Here is a 22,026-nt window from a genome sequence, read left to right on the forward strand (position 1 = left end):
CAGATAGTGCAGTGTCCTTCGGCCAGTTGGCAGGAGTCAGAACTGTGCCAAGGAGCAGGATGAGATGCCAAGGCAGTATCTGGAGACACACAAGTCTTTTCTTTTGTTGCATTGATGATGTGATTTATAGTCAAGTTTACTATTTGGACAAATGGCTGGGCCTTTGACCGGATTCTGACGAGCTGTTTGGAGGAGATAACTTGAAACGACACTTTATTTTGTTATTAGGGGAAGAAAAAAACAAAAAGCAGGCACTCCGCGTGGGGCTTAAAGTTTTTTTTCTTCTTCTTCTCTCTCTCTCTCTCTCTTCTCTGCACCAGAGAACACAGAGTCCTGCTTTCATCGGGCTTGGGATCAAACCGGCAGGCTTAACCAGACGCACAGCTACACCATGTTGATAAACTCGACTGGGGGATCAGAAAATTGCTCGAGCCCGGTGTGAGATAACATTTTAAGGAATAAAAGGCTTGCGCGCTCTCGGCGAAGCGCAGCATCAGGAGCAGCTAGCCGATGCGCGTCCCCGCCCCGGCAGAAGCCGCCCGTGATCCCGGGAAGAGTAGTTGGAACTGCGCTAGTTAAAGTTGGGGGGGCCAAAAAAAAACGGGGGGCGAAAAGATGCTGCCGTGCCCGGTGGAGAAAGAACAACCAACGATCTAGTTAACATAGCCTGTGCGGAGAAACGTGCCCAAAGTGAAGGATGATTTGCAAATTAGTCACTATTATCCTTTTCTGTGGGGGGCTCCAACACTGCTCATCACGTAAGTGCTGCGGAACGGCAGTTATTCATCTTCTCGTCTTTTATTTTGTTTGCATTGGTCTGTTGAGGAAGTGGCTGCAGCGACGTTCTTGTTCGTCGGATTGTGTGTGATAACATGTTTAACGTAAAAGAAGAAAAGTTGTGACGTAAAGGGCGGTAAGAAGTCAGTCAAAAAGACCTCCGGAGGGCAAACGAAGAAAGAAAGAGAAAAAAATGGCAGCACGGTGCGAAAGCCATTGGAAAGGATCTGGGCTGGTGGTGCCGGTGCTAAAATGGGTTTAGTGGAGGATCGGTGTGTTGGAGCGCATGGTGGCACGGGGGCTAGATAAGACGGGTCCTAGCGGAGAGTGCGGAGCGGTGCCGGGCTGGTCTGCATTGCAGTCATTTCACACGCCTGCACCCAAGTTTCTGCATCGTGCGGCTTCAGCTGTACCGCTCTGTTTGCGGTCACGGACAGTCCGTCACGTATTGTTCAATAGGACAAAACCCTCATTAAGTGGGTATATAGCCTCGTTACGAAATGCGTTGTGTGCACATATTTTCAGAGTGATGGAGGGGTTGGTTCAGTGCGGGACCACCCCACTGCAGCACTTCTCATGCCCTGTCCCCAAAAGCCGCATCCATCTTATGGGGGGGGGGGGGGGGGGCACACGAAACGAGGGGGAAGCATGTTTCCATCAGGCAGTGTGATGTGGGGGATTCAGCTGTGCAGAGGTGGTGATGTGTTTCTTACGTTATGGGTTTATGAAGACGTCTTTATTTGCCATGCTTTGTGCACGCCAGAATACCTTGTAATGTGACTTCAGTGTTGAAACGACACCAGCTAAATATCATTGGCTATCCATTTGGCTGCGCCAGATTGTGCCATATACTTTGCCATCTATGACTCATTAGTTTTCATGGCGGGGGGGGTGTGTGCCAACGTGTGAGTTGTGCAGAGAGTTTGTAATGTGAAGTCTTGACTGGTGGTCATCACATCTAATAGAAGTTGGAATTACCCGCGTCAGAGTCAGATGTAGCACACATTAACAGCTAATTGCTGAAGGGTGCGAGTCAGTATCCGCTGCCCTTTATATGGTGTGACCGGGGGTCAAGTGTGTCTCAAGGCCCGTCTCTGTTTTGCAGCTCTCGCAGCTGGATGTCGTCGTAAGGGGAGCAACCCAGCATTCCTGCAGTATACCAGTCTATGCCAAACTGTGATGGCACTGCAGCTGAATAATGGCTCTGATCCAGAAGTGTGTAGGAATGGAAAAAAACAACAACTTCTGAATATTTTTTTTCAAACTTGGCGTTGAAAGGTTTTGTGTACTATGCCATATTACGCTGAATATTTTAAGATATGTTACGTGCAAGGGAAATTAATCCCAGCAACCATGTTGTGGGAACAGATGGCATTTAATGTGCATCTAATATGATGAAAAAAGTGTCAGTCCACCCAGACTTCTGTCTTTTTGGTGTAGTTGTATTGAAAAGAAAACAAACGAGAAAGAATGATTTGTTGAAAATTACACCCCCCCCCGCTCCTTTTTCTCCCTAATTGTACCTGGCCAATCACCCCGCCCTCCGAGCCGTCCCGGTCGCTGTTCCACCCCCTCTGCCAATCCGGGGGGGGGGGGGTTGCAGACTACCACATGCCTCCTCTCATACATATGGAGTCGCCAGCCGCTTCTTTTCACCTGACAGTGAGGAGTTTCACTTGGGGGACGTAGCATATAGGAGGATCACGCTATTCGCCCTAGTCTCCACCCCCCGCCGAGCAGGCACCCTGACCGACCAGAGGGGGCGCTAGTGCAGCGACCAGGACACATACCCACATCCGGCTTCCCACTCTCAGACACGGCCAGCTGTGTCTGCAGGGACGTCCGACCAAGCCGGAGGTAACACGGGGATTCGAACCGGCGATTCCCGTGTTGGTAGGCAACGGAATAGACCGCCACGCCACCCGGACGCCCCCCCCCCCCCCCCCCGTTGAGATTTATCTGATCAGAGAATAACGCTATTGAAGTTTCTCCCTCATGGTTAGTTGAGTATGTGGAGGCTGGTGGGTCGGGTTTAGCAGGGGCAGGAGAGGTATTGCCCACATTTTTGCCAGCACCCTAATGCAGGCCGGGCCAGCTGCAAATCTGCTGTGCGGATGTGCGCAGTGGGGCTGTGCCAGATTAAAAATGGAGCTTCAGATCCCAGAACTCACTGGCCCAGCCAGGGGTAGGGCCAAGACACGCTATGGTGTAAGGTATGTGTATATGTGTGTGTGTGTGTGTGTGTGTGTGCATACGCGTGTCTCTTTGTGCGTGTGCGCGCGCATATGCGTGTCTGTGTGTTCGTGCGTGTGTGCACCTGCACATGCTTATACCGTGAGGGTGTGATGCACTTGCATATTCTTCCATGTTCCTGCAGTGTGCATGCCTTGTCTTTCGTCGCAGCTCAAGCTTTTCCGAGACAGGCTGTTTTGCTGCATGAAAAAAAAAAACAACTGATATTTCGGGAGGGGGAGACAAGATGCCTCATGAGGAAACTTTGCCGTTCTATATTTAGAGAATGAAGATGGTGCACACTGAGGTTTAAACTTATGTTTTAAGACGATGGGTGACAATGATGGGTGACTTTTGTGTGCATCATAAGTTTTTTTTTTTTTACATAGCCAGACACTCCCCGTTGTGATGCATGCCCAGGTATGAATAATTCAAACAAGCCCTCCGCCAGTGGGCCGCATAGATTCCCTCCCTCAATTCCCTCCGCCAATCCTTTTTTATGTCAGTTATTTCGTATTGCAACGTTCACAGGCCCGTTGTGCATGATCTGGTTTGTTGCATGAAACCTTAATAGTGTGGGACGCCTAGTAGAGGTGGCAGTGTACATATGCAACCAGCAGTAACGATGTGTCAGCCCAGCAAACAGGCCAGCTATTCTACAGTTGCAGCAGACTGATGAGTCAGCAGCAGCGGTCCTAGAAGTCCACACACCTTTAAGGCCGCTGCACCATTTCCCACGTGCAGCGTCTTCATGACAGCTGGAAAAAAAAGAGCGCTGGTACTGTCAGAGACAGTCAGGGAAGACAGAGAAAAGGAGGCATTATTAGACAGGGGGGAGGGGGGGCCTTGAAAACAAACACAATTTGCGACAATAATGTTGCACGTGGTCCTCAGGTGCACTTTAGCTACTGCGACACGACCATGCCTGCTTGAAAAGTGAGTGGAGAGAGAGAGAGAGAGAGAGAGAGTGAGAGATGTAAAATGGAAGGCTAATGGGAACCAGACGGAGATAATAGAGTGAGGGATCATGGATGGTTTGGGAGGGAGATAAGAAGAGAGAGAAGAAGGGAGGGTAGAAGATGCTTGTTGCGGGGAGATGTTGTGTGTATGTGTGTGTGTGTGTGCGTGTGCGAGCGCGCGTGTGACGTATCTGCAGAGAGGAGGAGCAGAGTAGTGAAGTGAAGTGTCCTCGGTTAACCTGCTCCGCTCTGCTCTGGGATGGAGCAACCTTCTTTTCATTCTTCAGCTCAACCCTGAATCCCTCAACAATAGCTGCAGTGAATAACAGACGGGCCTGCTATGCATTAAGATCGACTCTGAAACAGTGAAGGTCATATTTCCCCTTACTCAGTCCTTTCTTTTTCCAGCTGAGTGATCTACTCGTTCTTGCAGGAAGGGCAGCAGAGCTCACCTTCACATGACAAAGTAATGTACACTCGCTGCTACAGTAAGGCAATAAGCTAACGAGGCACGGATGGCGTTACTCAGGTTGTGTGAGGGCTTATGAGAGCAGGCGGGATGCACCAGATAAAGGATTTCCAAAAGGTTATTCATTCACATTTTCTCAATGGGCGCTCCTCTGCTTTGACGGCCATGTCCTCTGCTGCTTGACAAAAAGAGCTCGGGGATGTGGCCACCGTGCACCCATCTGCAGCCTGCACGCTAAACCTGCTAACAGTAGTGATGCTGTAAATCACAGGCCACTCTCAGAGAAATAACCAAGAAAAAAAAAAGGGGGCTTTTCTATATCTCTAGTTTGCTTCCTTGCCATGATAGTTTGCGATTAGATATGATCTACAACATGTTTAACACCACATGGGATAAATTCACAAATTACCTTGTGCCAAACAGGTATTTTGAATCCCTTGTGTTGCAGGGATAAACAACAATTATCTGTTAAAGGCGAATATAAGGTGGATATTGAATTATTGAATATGGTGCTATGTTTGCTTTGGTTATATTACTCAGCAGGACATTCAGTATTCGCCTTATATACTACAGTGCAAGATCTTCTGTTTTCTAATAAACAACTTTATAATCTACCTGAGAGGATTCTGACGGTGGGAGAGGCAGGTTTTGGGTCTGTACTGGGCTGCTGTACAGAAACATTCACATTAAAATGGACATTAATAGACTCAAAACTATTGTGGCGAATCCAGGAGGCAGTCAGGAACCGCCGCCGCAGCCGGGAAGCAAACCCAGGTGCGCTAACCAGTCAAGTAAAGGGTCGGACCCATTAGTTGACTGGTTAGCGTACTTACCCATGGTGTGGGCAACCCGAGTTTATTTCCCGGCTGTGGCGGTGGCTCCCGGCTGCCCCCCTGGATTCGCTACACTATTTTAATTTTAGTTCGAATCCCTGTGTTACCTCCGGCTTGGTCGGGCGTTCCGACGGACACAGCTGGCCATGTCTGTGGATGGGAAGCCGGATGTGGGTATGTGTCCTGGTCGCTGCACTAGCGCCTCCTCTGGTCGGTCAGGGTGCCTGTTTGAGGGGGAGGGGGAACTGGAGGGAATAGCGTGATCCTCCCACGCGCTATCCCCCTGGTGAAACTCCTCACTGTCAGGTGAAAAGAAGCGGCTGGCGACTCCACATGTATGCATGTGGTAGTCTGCAGCTCTCCCCGGAGAGGCAGAGGGGGTGGAGCAGCGACGGCTCGGAAGAGTGGGGTAGTTGCCTGGATACAATTGGGGGAGAAAAAGGGAAAACAAATTAGTTTTTGTCTAAATACTGTCATATTCATTAACCTATTTGCTTACCGGTCCTGGAGGGTATTTACCAAGGTGTCTGAAATGAGGCCGTCTGTTTCCTGCAGGCCGTCATCAAGTGATGGCGTGTTCAGCGACAGCAGAGACAAAAAGCGAGATTAGGTAGAATTACCGTCAGTTTTACTCGAAGTGCGTAGGGAAATGAGTGGACCTTGGTCATAGAGTGATGCTGATGATATGCGATTGAATTTTTCCCCCTATCAGTTCACCAACGTATTCTGTAAAGTGTGTAAACACAGCATCCATTGGATGTTGTCCATCTTGGGGGAGAGATCCCTCCTCTGTTGCTCTCCCTGAGGTTTCTTCCTATTTTTTCTCCCTGTTAAAGGATTTTTTTAGGGAGTTGCTCCTTATCTGATGCGAGGGTCTAAGGACAGGATGTTGTGTTGCTGTAAAGCCCCTTGAGGTAAATTTGGATTTTGTTAAAATGGGCTAATACAAATAAAATTGACTTGACTTGACCATAAGCACCAGCAGCACAATGGTTACACCTCTCACTGAGATACAGTTGAGGTCTACGACCCCATGGCTGCAGATTTGATGCTCCTGAGCTACATACAGCTTTTTTACATTATATAGCAAACACAAATGCTCGCAGACAGACAGACAAACTCATATCCATCTACAGCATGTGTGCGCGCACGCACACACGCGCACACACACGCACGTGCACACACACACAGAGGCTTGTTTTACACAACAAACGGGCATTCATGCATTAACAGACCTCTGAACTCGCCCCAGTTTGCTTGTTGTTCGGAGGCAGGAAGTCGCTGATGTGTGCTGAAAGCGAAGATGGTTCATCTTCTCACAGACAGTGAGAAGATGGAATAGTTAGGGCTGACCCCCCCCCCCCCGCGCACTCAAGTAGAAATGAAGTCATCGCAGTAAATAAACTCAATGTGGGATAGATATATACTCCGTGTGGGAGGACTGATGGCTAGATTGATAAGTGCTGCGCCACCTCCTCGTAAGGAGACATTCTGCGGTGGAAGAGGCACAGTGGATCCAGGCTCTGCAGAGGATGAAGCTGTCACTTCCCCAGCAGTACCTCTTACACACCAGAGGGAATAGATGACTTGGCCTATTCTCGGCTGAACGTCATTAGTTTAATGACGTATACCGGCTAATTAAAATGCAGTTGATCAATGCAGACTGCAACAGATCTCAGAACCCTCAGATGGGCCATGTTAAGGAGAATGCGTCGATCCACTAGTAGTCCATGGGCCAGACGATATTTCGGTACACTCAAGGTGGCAAAACTTACTTATAATTTTTGAAAGGATCCATGTCTGTAGATGATATTTTGGTATGATAACCATTCCTGAGTGGCAGCTGTATCACAGTTATCAGCTCATGAAGTTAACCACCCGCTAAACTAAATTGCATTTTAGACGCTGGTGCATATCCTGGTTTAGCCTCATGGTCAGGACATTTTTCAATGTTCTATAATATTGTCTTTGGTATCATTTTAAAGGGGACCTTCTTAGCTTTCATTCAAGCCCTGTTGTGGATATTTCTCACAAATATAGAGGTCACTTGAGCTCTTCAACCCGTCAATAACACACATCTTTCTGCAATTTTCGCCTAAACTATATACTTTCTTTTAGCCCTGTGGCATCTAGGAATATCAGGGACACAAAACACAAAAACTGGAATACTCACAGGACTGTAAAGATTCAGGAAATGTATAATATACCCATACTATTTCATTGTGTGAGGTGATTGTGAGCCTTAAATGAGAACTAGACCAAAGCCAGTTAGGTCACAAACTGGTCTCTATACATTTGTTTAAATACACAATCAAAATACATGATAAAAAGGAATACCATAGTGAGGTAATGAACTATTTTAATATTTTAAACAACATTGACATTTACATATACTTAGTCAATGATACATGTAATCCCATATCATTAGTGGGTATATGTAATGGTAATGGGTAGGGTAATGGGTATATGTGAATATGGTTACATTATTGTTATCAAGCTCTGGGTAACCAAGTCCAGAATCAACATCCTGTGCATCAATAGACTACTACCACAGTAATACCATCAGAATCATCACAGCCTTGTTTGTTTTTCGTAAGGACCCATCAGCATTTGCCAGTGCCCATGGTAGTGGGCCCAATGGGTAGGCAAGGACATCCTTCAGATTCACCTTCCTGCTTTCAGCCACCAGGATCATGTGACTGAAAAGGTTTCTATCTGCCTTCAGAACCACATCCTGTGCTTTCTTTCCATGAGCTTGTTTTGTGCTAACATTGGAGAATGTTTTCAGACTTTGCTTGGTCATCTTGTCGTGGAATTTCACAGGTGGTGGGTCTGCATCTAACCTTGTTTGCTGGAATGCTTGGTAGGCCTCTTCTCCTTTCTCAAGAGCTCTCAAGAGATCTATGGTCACATCAGGTGGAGCCATGTTGCCAGTGGAGAGGCTAACCAAATCAATCTCATCAGGGGACATAGGATTGAGCCAGTTATTCTCCATAAGGTCCATGAGAGACTGGACATCTGCTTCATCTCTCTTGATCCTTGGACTCTGTAGATCTGGATGAGACCATTTGCACCTGCCTTGACCTGTCAGGTCTCTCAGCTGTCTGAGGTACATGCTTCTATACTCAGCTGTGAGATAATATTTGGTCACAGCTCCTGGCTTCAAGCTGAATCCCTTTGTCCCTCCAGCTGTTTGGGTGTCTTTGTTCACCGTTTCTTCTATAGCTTGGTCAACAGGGATTCGGCCAAAGGGATTGGTGGAGCCCAGTTGGACTGAGAAGCCTCCTTCCATGAATTCTGTGTACACATCTGGGTGTGTGATGGGCAGCTCAGACATCTGGGCGTAGTAGTAGGGGAGGAAGCATGCATAATTCATCCTGTCATAAGCAAAGCACCATGGGATCATTGCTCGAATGCTAGCCAAGTGTAGCATCCAGTCTCCCTCTCTGGATGCTCGGATGAGCCCCAACAAGATTTCAACCATGTCCAAATAGGACATCCAGAAGTTCGAGAGGCTGCCGTTCCACCTCTAAGGAACTCACGGTAGACTTCAAATAGATCCATGATGCGTGTACAAGAGCTGTTCTCGAGGACCTCCTTCAAAGCATGTTGTGAGACTTCTTTCCCAAGGCTGTCAATGGTCTTCAGTGTCTCATTCAGGTGAATCATGTCATTCCTGTGAGTTTCTTCCAACCAGGACAGGAAACCATTCAAGGTCAGTCGCATGAGAGCCTCATACAGGAGCTTGTGTAGTCGCACTGCCCTGTTGTACTTGCGGCCATCCATAACACCAGCAATTGAGCCTTCTGCAATCATGCCAGACTCAATGCAGAGGTCTTTGAGTCCATCATCTTGGAAACGCTTTCCTATTATTGCCAGCAGTGTGCAGATGGTGTGGAATACCCCAAGCCTAACGATGATATCATGGAACTTGTCATGGTGTTTCCATGTGATCTCGACAGCCTTCGCATACAGGGCTTGGTCAAAGACACAGACAATCTTCCTCAGGCCTAAGCACTGCATGATGCTCAGTGACTGGTTAAGCACCTCGTTGACAGTAGACATTTGTGTCGCTGGAGCATTGATGGTAGGCAGATAGCCTATATTGTCGGGGATGACCGTCATCTCTCCTCGAGTCAGGATGTTGAAGCCTGTCCAGCTGCTGACTGACTGTTCTTCTTGTTGTGACATGCGTGCTAGGACCCAAAGAAGGTTTTTCTCTCTGGCAAGCTTAGTATTGGCTGCAGTATCGGCATCTGACTTTTTGCTTTGTGGTGGCCCTACCCGTTGTCCAGCATTGTGAGTTGGTAACATTGGTGGGGGTCCATCAATGCTTCTCTTCTTTGTTTTGGGAACAGTGGGCATGGGTTGGACAGGAAGTGGGTTGACTGGCTTTGCTTGCACAGCAATCCCATTGACTCTGTGAGATGTTCCCTCACCACTGACAGTTTCTTTAAGACGGTCGATATTGTCCCAGGCTAAAGTTGTGAATATGCCAGGATGGATGTTAGCTGGAAGGGCAATGCCACTCCCTGATGATGAGAGTTTCTGGAGACACAGGGCAGTGTTGATCTCTTCCATCTGTGAATAGGACACACTGTGACCAAGTCGGTTGAGGATGTTTATCAACTCTACATTTCCTGTCAACGATTTGACACTGAATGGCAGAACAATGTGCTTGGAAGGTATTTCCACATGTCACTGCATATACTATGTCATGGCCAAATGACTGCAGAAGGCACTGCACTCTCTGGGATGCATGATCAGGATCATTTGAGCCTGTGAGTAGAGAGTACAGGAAGATAATGAGCGACTCTGGAATGGTAGGACATTCTGCTTCTGGTTTGACTTCAGGCGGCCAGGTTTGAGGAACATCTTGACTTTTAATGTCTGCTCTCAATTTGATGGCTGCTTTGGCTATAACATCTTGTGCACTGACACTTTTCAGGGTCTGCAGCTCCCTTTTGAGAGACTGATTTTCTTTGGCAAGTTCCCTCATGGACAAGTTATCGGGATAGAGGAGGAATTTTCCTTTCTCATCAGGGAATATCTGCAAGGCTCCAGCAAACTCACTCTCCAGGTTTCGCCTTATGTGCTTCTTGGTTGATTCCTTGACTTGGGCAATGCCTTGGGAGTTCATTGAAGCTACCAGTCTAGAAGAGAGATCAGTCATTGTCATCACTTGAGGATTGCCAAAAAGCTCCATCCTGATGAAGAGGAACAGCTCATTGTATGCCTTATTCACAGCAGCTTCATACTGGGCTGCAGCATCATCATCTTCATTGCTGGCAACCTCTCCTTTGGAAACCTCTTCTTTGGTGTAAAGTCTATAGCATGACCTGTGGTAGTGCCCTTCAGCTGCTACAAGGTCTCTACTCACAATGGCAAGGATTCTGCTGTCCCTTTTCTTTGTGGCTGCACTCCTGATCTTTGCATCAGCTCGCAGTTCTCGACACTGCACCAGTACTTCTCTCGTATTCTGTGTCTTGGAATATTTGCTGTTTTTCTGACAAAATATGCACCCTGCATCATAAGTCCTAGATGTACTTGGAGCATGTCGAGCTACTCTCTTAGATTGTTTCTCTTCAGCAGAGACACAACTTTTCTTTTCTTTTGCAAGGAGGCCATCAAGAATTTGCTTCATAGTGAAGATACTGCGACACTTTCTGTGGTAGTAGATTGCTGGAATCTGTCCCTCAGGAATGTCTTTTGCCAGTTTCAAAACTGGTGCATGATTTCGTATCTGAGCTGCCCTGAGCAGAGTTCTCCATGACTCGACACTTTGTAGTGAAACCAGCTTATCTGTATCATCAGAACAGTGGATAATGCACTCCACCCGTGGGCGCTTTGGTATTGGGTAAAAACTTGCTTGTTCACCAGTGGCCATATTCAGTCAGTTTTCACTTGCCACATACAAACAAATACATGTAACTTAGGTGTATGAACACTACTAAAACAAAGTTTACTTTGCTTCACCAGCGTCATATTACCATTATTTATCTTACATAGCCACAAATAGATACATTACCTAGTTGCTATGCAACAGCTGTATTTTGTCCACATGAGGCCGCTAAAATCAACACAAGATGAAAGTTCCTCGTAGCCACTTTAACTAATCATATTAACATATACATTAAAAGAACATGCTAACATTATGGGAAATAAGCTTACAATCTTCTCCAGAGTGAGACAAGAAGATAGATACCAGTTTCCTCTATATGTGTTTAGTAGAAAGCTATCTGGCTGCATGTTAGCCTAGCTTAGCACAATGAATGGAAGTACACAGTACTGGTTATCCTTGGTTGTTGGCCAACTAAGAACTGTCCCAGAGTTTAAGCTAGGCTAATCAGTACCAGGGGTGTTGAAATGCTATATTTGTAAAAATCTGGGCAAATACACAACCGTGAGAGGCACAGAAACAGGTTTCCTGAAAGAAAAATGAAATAGCTGCTCATTTGGAAAGGTTATCATGTATTATTTTACTTCTGTTAGTGTACCAAATAAAATGGCACCAGTGAAGTTGTGTCACCTTGGGTGATATCGATATCTGGTCTGACCCATGGACTAACTGGCTTTGGTCTAGTTAGTTTCTTAGTAATAATGCCCTTCTAATTTAAGGTTCACAATCACCTCACACAATGAAATAGTATGGGTATATTATACATTTCCTGAATCTTTACAGTCCTGTGAGTATTCCAGTTTTGTGTTTTGTGTCCCTGATATTCCTAGATGCCACAGGGCTAAAAGAAAGTATATAGTTTAGGCGAACATTGCAGAAAGATGTGTGTTATTGACGGGTTGAAGAGCTCAAGTGACCTCTATATTTGTGAGAAATATCCACAACAGGGCTTGAATGAAAGCTAAGAAGGTCCCCTTTAAAATGATACCAAAGACAATATTATAGAACATTGAAAAATGTCCTGACCATGAGGCTAAACCAGGATATGCACCAGCGTCTAAAATGCAATTTACTTTAGGGGGTGGTTAACTTCATGAGCTGATAACTGTGATACAGCTGCCACTCAGGAATGGTTATCATACCAAAATATCATCTACAGACATGGATCCTTTCAAAAATTATAAGTAAGTTTTGCCACCTTGAGTGTACCGAAATAGGAAATTTTGGGCTCTGGCCCATGGACTATAGCATCTGGGCTCTACGCCTCCTCCTTCCTGGCCTCTCACTGAGATACAATTGAGGTTTACGACCCCGTGACTGCAGATTTGATGCTCCAGCTTTTTTACATTATGTAGCAAACACAAATGCTCACAGACAGAGAGACAAATACATACCAGTCTACAGCACACACATACACACACACGCACACATATGTTTTACACAACAAACAGGCATTCATGCCATTAACAGACCTATAAACTCGCTCCAGTTTGCTTGTTGTTTGTTCGGAGGGAGGAAGTCGCTGATGTGTGCTGAAAGTGAAGATGGTTCATCTTCTCACAGACGGCGAGAAGATGGAATAGTTAGGGCTGATTCCCCCCTGCGCATTCAAGTGGAAATGAAGTCGCCGCAGTAAATAAACTCAATGTGGGATAGATAACTCTGTGTGGGAGGACTGCCGGCTAGATTGATAACTGCTGCTCCACCTCCTCATAAGGAGAGAGGTTCTGCGGTAGAAGAGGCACAGTGGCTCCAGGCTCTGCAGAGGACGAAGTTCTGACTTCCCCAGCAGTACCTCTTATACACCAGAGGGAATTGATGACTTGGCCTATTCTCGGCTGAACGTCATTAGTTTAATGATGTCCATCCATCCATTATCCAAACCGCTTATCCTCCCACATCCCCGCGACCCTCAGGGTTGCAGGGATGCTGGAGCCTATCCCAGCAGTCATCGGGTGGCAGGCAGGGAGACACCCTGGACAGGCCGCCAGGCCATCACAGGGCAATTTAATGATGTATATCTACTAATTAAAATGCAGTTGATCAATGCAGAATGCAACAGATCCCAGAACCCTCAAATGGGCCATGTTAAGGTTGTATGAAAAGTTCATTGATCTTTTTTGCATTGTCCCTGCAGAATGTGTCGATCCACTGGTCTCTGGGCTCTACGCCTCCTCCTTCCTGGCCTCCTCCAGATATAACTTCCTCTACTCTGCCAATTTTGCCAAACTGTATGGTAAGTTGTCTTCTGGTGCCATATTTAATTGACCAACAAATTGGACCCTTGAGGATGGTCCATCTCATGTTTTCACTTTATTACTTAGATCATGATTGCATCTGTTATGAATTGTACTCTGAACTGTGCATGTATGTATGTATGTATGTATGTATTGTAATGGCCACATATGACTAGACTCGCTAGCCCTTGGCTAACGTGTTGGCCTGTTTAGTTGACTGGTTAGCATAGTTGCTTGTGGTGCAGCCGACCTGGATTTGCGTCCCAGCTGCAGCGGTTCCCGGCTGCCCCCTGAATTTGCTACAGTATGTATGTATGTACATGCTATGTGGTCATACTTCCATGCATCATCCAGGCCGAGTGCCTTTGAGATAACTCTAAAAGTAAGTGTTTGTTGTTTTACACAGGATTTCATATACTGTGGTTTAAGGGTTTAGCTTATGTTATGTGCTATCAGGTATCGGCTCTTTATCGCTGTCTCCCTCTTTGTCTCAATTCCTTTGCTTGTCACTGTCTCTTTCTTTTCCCCCTTCTATCTCTACATCCCCCCTCTCTGTCTCTCTCTGTGCCTGTATTTGTTTTCTCACCCACAGGAAGCAGTGGCTGGTCACCATCCCAGAGGGATCGGCAGCCATGGCTGCAGGTGGACCTTGGCAGGAAGTACAGGCTGGTGGCTATCGCCACCCAGGGCACCTTCAACTCCTATGACTGGGTCACCAAGTACACCCTGCTCTATGGAGACAGACCCGATTCCTGGACCCCTTACATCATGAGAGGGGGCAACTCGGTAGGTGGAGTGTAAAGACAGAACAGTCGGGGAGGCTGATGGTGGTTTCTCTATAGTTGCTCAGGTGGAATCTTTTATCACTCTGCAGATGAGCAGCTTTCCACAGCATGCATTATCACTAAGCAGACTTGTGCCAGATGCAGCACAGCATATTAGCTCCCTGCGCTGACATGCCTAATCTCTTCATTAGTTTTATCTCCAGTCAGATAGTAAACCCTAACACCACTGCAGTGTTCAATAACTCTCTCCCTTTCTCTCTTTCTCGCTCCCTCTCTCTCCCTCTCTCCACCATTCAGACAATGCCTGGGAACTGGAATTATTACCAGGTGAAGAGGAATGTCTTCCACTATGCCTTCACTGCCAAACACATTCGACTGCTACCTCTAGCGTGGAACACTGAGAACGGAGGGAAGATTGGTGTTAGACTGGAGCTGTTCGGCTGTCCCTATGGTAAACCCTAGCCAGATTTACCCACAGCCATCACACCCACTCCAAACCCGACCTGCTGACCATAAAGATCCAATCTGATAAGTGCCATGTGTGAAGCATTATATTTTTCTCAGTAAATGCTAAATAACTTGGCTCAGTATAACCATATTCACGTCAGCTTATTCAACAGAGATGCCTCATATCATTTTATAAACTACTAGTAAGTGACCCGCAACCAAGTTGCGGTGATCATGACGTTTATTAGCTATCCACCCGTCTAAATCTCCCTCCTCTTCATCCTGCCAGCTAACCGCCTTCCCCCTGCCCCTAAACCCCCCCCCACTCCAACTCCCTCCCCCAAAATGCTCAGAATCACTTGAAATGCCGAGAAAAGTGGTTTTTAGCCATTTTTAGAAAATGCATATTTTGCATAATTATGCATAATTATTATAATTATATTTTAATTTTCTGCTATTTTTCTGGTCCTCTCTGGAACAAGACCTACCACCTCCAAAAGAAATTTGGATCATAAATGCTTTAGTTTTCGGTCCCGCTATCTACATTAACACACACACACACTAACACCACACACACACACACATTCCGAAAATATATGAGTAGCAGGTGCGAAAGTACCCACACCTGTACGACACGTCACAGAGAGGATATATACCGCCGTCTCTTCAGTTTATTTTCTTGTAGAGCCAGCAGGCAAGAGCATGTCTGTCTCGTCGTCAGTGTCGGACGCCATGACAGAAGAGTGTAAACACGCAAGCATTGTGGGTAATGTAGTATTTCACGGACAGTTTTACAGGAAACTACAACGCGGAAGCGCGCTCGACTAGAAGCCCAAATGACTGCGGACATTCCTCGTGGAGTCCGCTCTGCGTGCGTTCCGCCCGAGTATGTTTGGGCCTTAAATCTGATTCATCAGATAAGACACTCGGACACTTCCACGCGCGTAACAGCGGACAACTTTATTGTTCGTCAGACCCGCCAAAACCCGAACCGCCCGCACGCGCTGATTTCCATTCAAAAACAGAAAACTTTATTGAGTTCACTTCACGTGACAGCCGCCATATACGCCCGTGCTCGACCCATGCAAATACGACTCTGACGTTGTGGTTTATTTCACGGACGCTTTGTATTTCCAACGCTGCTCGCTGTCTCCGACCGCCATCCAGCAACCCGTTAAGAACGCGAGGTTTGTGCGAACGGCGGAAAGAGCCGAGGCGTGACGTAGCCAGATCCCGCCATCTTGTTGAACTGCTCAGGATTCTGAAGGGATTCCACATATTTTATGCATATTCCGCATATTATGCATAATTTTAATGTTCTTCTATTTTTATAGGTGCCCCTGATCATCCCCGATAACCTCCAAAAAGAATCAAGGCCCCAAGTGCTTTAGTTTGGCTGTTTATAGACTCCCACACAGACACACACCAGACACACATTGTGAAAATACAGGAGTCGATTTCAGAATCAACAAAATCTGCTTTTATGTGCACCAAATATGGTATGCAGTATTTTGGTTGGTTAATGTCGCCATTAAGGCTCACGATCACCTCGTTCTAACCCAGTGTCATTGTACAATGCAGACGTATAATCTACTACTACTACTACTGCTACTACTAGTTTCGGCTGCTCCCGTTAGGGGTCGCCACAGTGGATCATATGTTTCCATCTCTTCCTGTCCTCTGCATCTTCCTTTGTCACACCAGCCACCTGCATGTCCTCCCTCATCACATCCATAAACCTCCTCTTTGGCCTTCCTCTTTTCCTCTTCCCTGGCAGCTCCATATTCAGGATCCTTCTCCCAATATACCCAACATCTCTCCTCCACACATGTCCAAGCCATCTCAATCTTGCCTCTCTTGTTTTGTCTTCAAACCGTCCGACCTAAATGGTCCCTCTAATATACTCGTTTCTAATCCTGTCCTTCTTCGTCACTCCCAGTGAAAAGCTTAGCATCTTCAACTCTGCCACCTCCAGCTCTGCCTCCTGTCTTTTCATCAGTGCCACTGTCTTCAAACCACATAACATAGCTGGTCTCACAACCATCTTGTAAACCTTCCCTTTAACTCTTGCTGGTACCCTTCTGTCGCAAATCCCTCGTGACACTCTTCTCCACCCACTCCACCCTGCCTGCACTCTCTTCTTCACCTCTTTTTTGCATTCCCTGTGACTTTGGACAGTTGACCTCAAGTATTTAAACTCATATGCCTTCGTCACCTCTACTCCTTGCATCCTCACCATTCCACTGTCCTCTCTCTCATTCATGCATAGGTATTCCGTCTTGCTCCTACTGACTTTCATTCCTCTTCTCTCCATTGCATACATCCACCTCTCCAGGCTCTCCTCAACCTGCACCCTACTCTCACTACAGATCACAATGTCACCTGCAAACATCATAGTCCATGAAGACTCCTACCTGATCTCGTCCATCAACCCGTCCATCACCATTGCAAACAAGAAAGGGCTCAGAGCCCTTTCTTCAATGCGGATGTATAACGACACCTTAAAAATGAATGATTCTCATAAATCCAAACTGAGCATTACATTTGCTACATACTGTTATCTCAGTCAGTGCTAACTACTAACTATGCTCTCTATCATTTGATATGCTGTGCATGCTAGTATATACTAGAACAGCATAAGCAAAATTTAATGTGGATTCATCAGCCATCTACTTATTTTAAGTCTGCATTTTGAACATTTTTTAAAACCTTTTTTTCCTTGCATGTTTCAGACTCCTATGTCCTTCAGTACAATGGGGATGACTCTGTGGTCTATATGTATCCCGGAAAGCGGTCCCATACGCTACAGGATCACTTTGCCATCAACTTCAAGACGCTGGAGCAAGACGGCCTGCTGTTACACAGTGAAGGAGTTCAGGGAGATGTCCTCACCCTGGAGCTGAAGAAGGGCCGTCTTTACCTCCATATTAGCTTAGGTAATGTCAGAGGCATTTAGTGAGGGAGAAAAATGTAGAGGATGTGATTTGTGAGGGAAATATTTGAATTACCAGGCCTGGTAATGGCATCGATTTTGTCAGAGGGATGGCTAGCTTTTCCAAAATCCTGAAATGTAGACGTTAGTCCGTTGTATCTGGGGGGAAGTCTTCAGCTCTGCCACTTAGATTAATGTGGAGAGCCCAGCCTACAGGTGTAATAATATGACAGCCTCAGCATTTGATATATTTTTTCTTGATGATCTGGATGTGGTTAAAGTGTCTCATTTCCTCTTTATTTCCCCATTTCCCACATTTTTCAGGGAGCAGCACCGTACACAAGATAGATGGTCGTACCACGCTGACCGCCGGCAGCATCCTCGATGACCAGCACTGGCATTATGTCACCATCAAGCGCTATGGTCGTCAAGTGAACTTCACGGTGGATAGTCATTCAGTGACGGCTGTCTGCAAAGGAGAGTTTACCTACCTGGACCTGGACACTCAGGTATCCCAATGGTGGATATGAATATTTGCCCAGAACGCAAAAGACAGCCACAACTTACAGTATGTGTGTCAATAGGCAGATAGCAGATGAGTTAGACATGATGGTGGACAAGGTTTGTATTCAGTGCATCAGCTATTGTAGTTTGCATTGATTTCCTACGGATTTCTAAGTGAGTTGTGATATGGCAACACAAGCACACCAGTTAATGTGAGATTCTTCTGGCTGGACTGGGGAGATATCGGTGTCTTAACAATGATAATGATCAAAACCTTTTTCTTTTGGGGCGTCCGAGTAGCGTAGCGGTTTATTCCGTTGCCTACCAACACAGAGATCGCCGGTTCGAATCCCTGTGTTACCTCCGGCTTGGTTGGGCGTCCCTACAGACACAATTGGCTGTGTCTGCGGGTGGGAAGCCGGATGTGGGTATGTGTCCTGGTCACTGCACTAGTGCCTCCTCTGGTTGGTCGGGGCGTCTGTTTGGGGGGAGAGGCAACTGGGGGGAATAGCGTGGTCCTCCCACGCGCTACTTCCCCATGGTGAATCTCCTCACTGTTAGGTGAACAGAAGCGGCTGTCAACTCCACATGTATCGGAGGAGGCATGTGGTAGTCTGCAATGACAAATCAGACTTACCAAATTGGCTTATATGGATACATAATCACAAGTATCCGTGCACGTTTCACGAGAATGGCTGGTGGCTGATGAAAGGTTTAATATGTGATTTGTAGTTGTATGTAGGTGGCGTAATAGAGAGCAAACTGCCCCACCTCCCTACCACGCCGAACTTCCGGGGCTGTCTGGAGAACGTCTTCTTTAACGGGATCAACATTATCGACATGGCTCAGAGAGAGGAGCCGCAGATACGGATACCGCGCAAGGTATCTATCAACTGTGACACGATCATTATCATAATGTCACAATATAATAATGGCCTGGCAGAAAGCTGGCATATTAATTTTTTTTAAATACTTTATTCTGTGTAGAGTATTTAAGTTTTATCCTTACTTTTTTCTATACAAAAGAATGGAGTATATATTGTTTTTTTTTTTTTTTCCCCAACAGAAAAAGATGCACTTTGCTTGTCGGGACATTCTGCTCAAACCGATGACCTTTGCTGGGCCCAACAACTACTTGCAGGTTCCCGGGTTTTTCAGGAAGCCGCGTATGTTTGTCAAGTTTAAATTCCGCTCTTGGGATTACACGGGACTGCTGATGTTTACACGCTTTGCTGATGACCTGGGTGCTCTGGAGCTGGGCCTGAGCGAGGGACAGGTCAACGTCACTATATTTCAGCCTGGCAAGAAGAAACTACAGTTTGCTGCAGGTGGGCCCATACAAATTCACATTCAAACTGGGATGTGCTTTATTGGTACATTTGCTGCCAAAGTGTAGTCAGTACATACTTATTTAGATTAATGTTACCGGGCATCCGGGTAGCGTGGCGGTCTATTCTGTTTGTAGCCCATTTTACCCCGTGACTATAGAGGGCAGGGCCCTAGGTTCTTTCACTATAAGCCATTACATTATACATTGCACATTAATCTTAGTTTGAGTTCCCTAATTATACCAATTCCCGTGAAATGAATGACCTTTAGGTGAATCAAACAAGACAAAGTTGCGACTCGAAATATTTAGTTATTGGAAAAAAAAAAAGAGAAACCAAAATAAATAGTGCATTTTCACTATATCAGGATCAATACAGTTTAAATGCAAAATTAAAGTAGGTACCTTTTTCAATATTCCAAATCAAACGCATAAAACATTAACTAAACTAAAGCCAGCATCTATCAAATTAATAAAGCGGTCCTCAAAAACCCACCCTCGTTGCAGGCCTGATTTCATGTGTCCAACCGATGTTATCTTCACTGTTGCGAGCTAAACGGACAAACGTACTGTAGAGATCGGGGTGATCTCCGCAGATTCAATAGAGTGGAATGGATGAACACCAGACAAAAATCTTCATACCTCAGCTGTAGTTTTATTGAGGACAGACATTGTTGTGATACAGGTCATGGTTCCAGCACTGAAAAGCGTATTATTACAAAAATTGGTGACGTAGGTTCACATGAGCGTCTACCCAAATGTAATACGTCACAAAATGAACGCCTAGGCAGCAATCACTACATACCCCCCCCCCCCAAACAAGGGCCGTCCTCGGGCCTCACTAGACGGGAGAGGAACTCAAATGTCTAGACTAAATTTAGTGTTTTGATGAAAATAAAAGACTTCCCCAGCACAATGCTCATAACCAGTATTCCCATATCCAACACTCTGCAGGTATACATACAGCTGCTTTTTCTTCTTTAAAGGCTTATAACAAACTCTTCAAAGAAAACAGAGCACGGTGAAAATGCTGAAATTGCTCATAGATTAAACTAAGTTGACTAAGCACCAGACTAAAAAACAAAACCAAGCCACTCATGGTTAGATGAAACCCCTTGTGTGAAAACAGGTCCTTAATTAGAACGAAATGAAAGACAGTGAACCCCGGTAAAAACAGAAAAGTAAAGGGCCCTTAACTCACAGATCAAACTTCTGAGCAAAATGAGGGTGAGACCAGTGATCAGAGGCCCAGTTAGAGGTCACTCTAGGTGTGTGTCTTGGCCTAAATGAGTATCGGGAGGAGTGAGCATTAGTCAGTGAGATCAATGGCCTACGTTCCTCCAGATCCGTCTCCACTGGTGAGACACCAAGGCTAGCCGACTGTTCTGGCATTGCCGGGCGCTCCTCACTTTCCCCAACTGTAGGGCCAATGTCTTCCCCATTGCCAAAGAGGAAGTCAAACCCGTATTCCTCCTCATCATCATTTCTCCAGCTGTCCGACTCACGGCGGTCAGTCTCTGTTGTTGTCAGAGAAGGATTTTGTGGAGATTGTGCATCACCACCCTAAGTGAAGAAGGGTAGGAGGTTGAACACATGATGAAGTCCAGTGTTGGAATTGTCTGAGACCCTAGAAAATTTGTAATTCAAGTCCGACATCACTTGTTCAACCCTGTAGGGACCCTTGTACAAAGGGGTCAATTTGGTAGTAGAACCGGCAGATGTGTCAAAGCGTGGATGAGTTCTCAGCCAAACCAAGCCTCCGATCTCGAATGTCACCTTTCTCCTTTTCTTGTCATAGAGACATTTCTGTGTTTCATGACTGGCTGTCAAAGACTGGCGCACATGATCATATGCATCCCGCAGAGCGGCAGACAGCTCAGACTTGTAGACTTCCACAGTCTCTGGAGTAGGTTCCAGCTCAAATTGCATCCACAGGTCCAGTGACGTGTTGAGATCCCTGCTGTACAAGAGGAAGGCAGGGGAATCACCCGTGCTCTGATGAGGAGCCGTTCTCAATGCAAAGGAGATAAGTGAAAGGTGACAGTCCCACTCCCTGTGTTTAGACCCAACATAAGCTCTGATTGCAGTTTTTATCATCCGATTCACTCTCTTAGTTTGGTTGGATTGCAGGTGGTAGGCTGTAGTCAGCCTGTGGGAAGTCCCCAATGCTGCCGTGACTGACTCGAACATGTCGCTGATGAACTGGACACCCCTATCTGACACCGGGTGTTTTAGTGCGCCATGTCTGGTGAAGACCTCAGAAAGGAACTTATCAGCAGCCACATGAGCAGATGCTTCTTGCATTGGGCAGATCTCAACCCACTTAGTGAAATAGTCTACGAAGACTAGAATGTATTCGTTTCCCCATGAAGACCTTGGCAGGGGCCCCATAAAGTCGACTCCCACGAACTCCCAAGGGAAAGAAGCCACCGCTCATTGTAGGAATCCAGCATACCATGTAGTGAACTGATAGTAGTGTTAGTGGCCTGTAGTGTATGCAACTGCTCCTTGTCAGTCAGCACCAACAGGGGTTGGCTCCTGAGGTTCAGCAATCCTACTGTAGCATAGCTGGGGAGTAAGTCAATGACGTCACCCGGTGAGACTGGATTGCGGGACAGTGCATTG

General features: G+C 46.3%; 1 protein-coding gene across 1 annotated transcript in view; it reads left to right on the top strand.

Moving 5' to 3' along the window:
* The first annotated feature begins 631 nt into the window (after window positions 1-631).
* cntnap1 (contactin associated protein 1) overlaps window positions 632-22,026 on the top strand; it is a 45,783-nt gene continuing 24,388 nt past the window's right edge. The window contains exons 1-8 of the mRNA XM_056287702.1: window positions 632-758; window positions 13,307-13,405; window positions 13,999-14,192; window positions 14,489-14,642; window positions 17,371-17,574; window positions 17,895-18,079; window positions 18,807-18,956; window positions 19,147-19,402. Coding sequence (XP_056143677.1) covers window positions 698-758; window positions 13,307-13,405; window positions 13,999-14,192; window positions 14,489-14,642; window positions 17,371-17,574; window positions 17,895-18,079; window positions 18,807-18,956; window positions 19,147-19,402 — 1,303 coding nt within the window. The 5' untranslated portion in view covers window positions 632-697. The remainder of the gene's footprint in view (window positions 759-13,306; window positions 13,406-13,998; window positions 14,193-14,488; window positions 14,643-17,370; window positions 17,575-17,894; window positions 18,080-18,806; window positions 18,957-19,146; window positions 19,403-22,026) is intronic.

Source organism: Lampris incognitus, chromosome 10 (genome assembly GCF_029633865.1).
Source record: "Lampris incognitus isolate fLamInc1 chromosome 10, fLamInc1.hap2, whole genome shotgun sequence".
Classification (NCBI taxonomy): domain Eukaryota; kingdom Metazoa; phylum Chordata; class Actinopteri; order Lampriformes; family Lampridae; genus Lampris; species Lampris incognitus.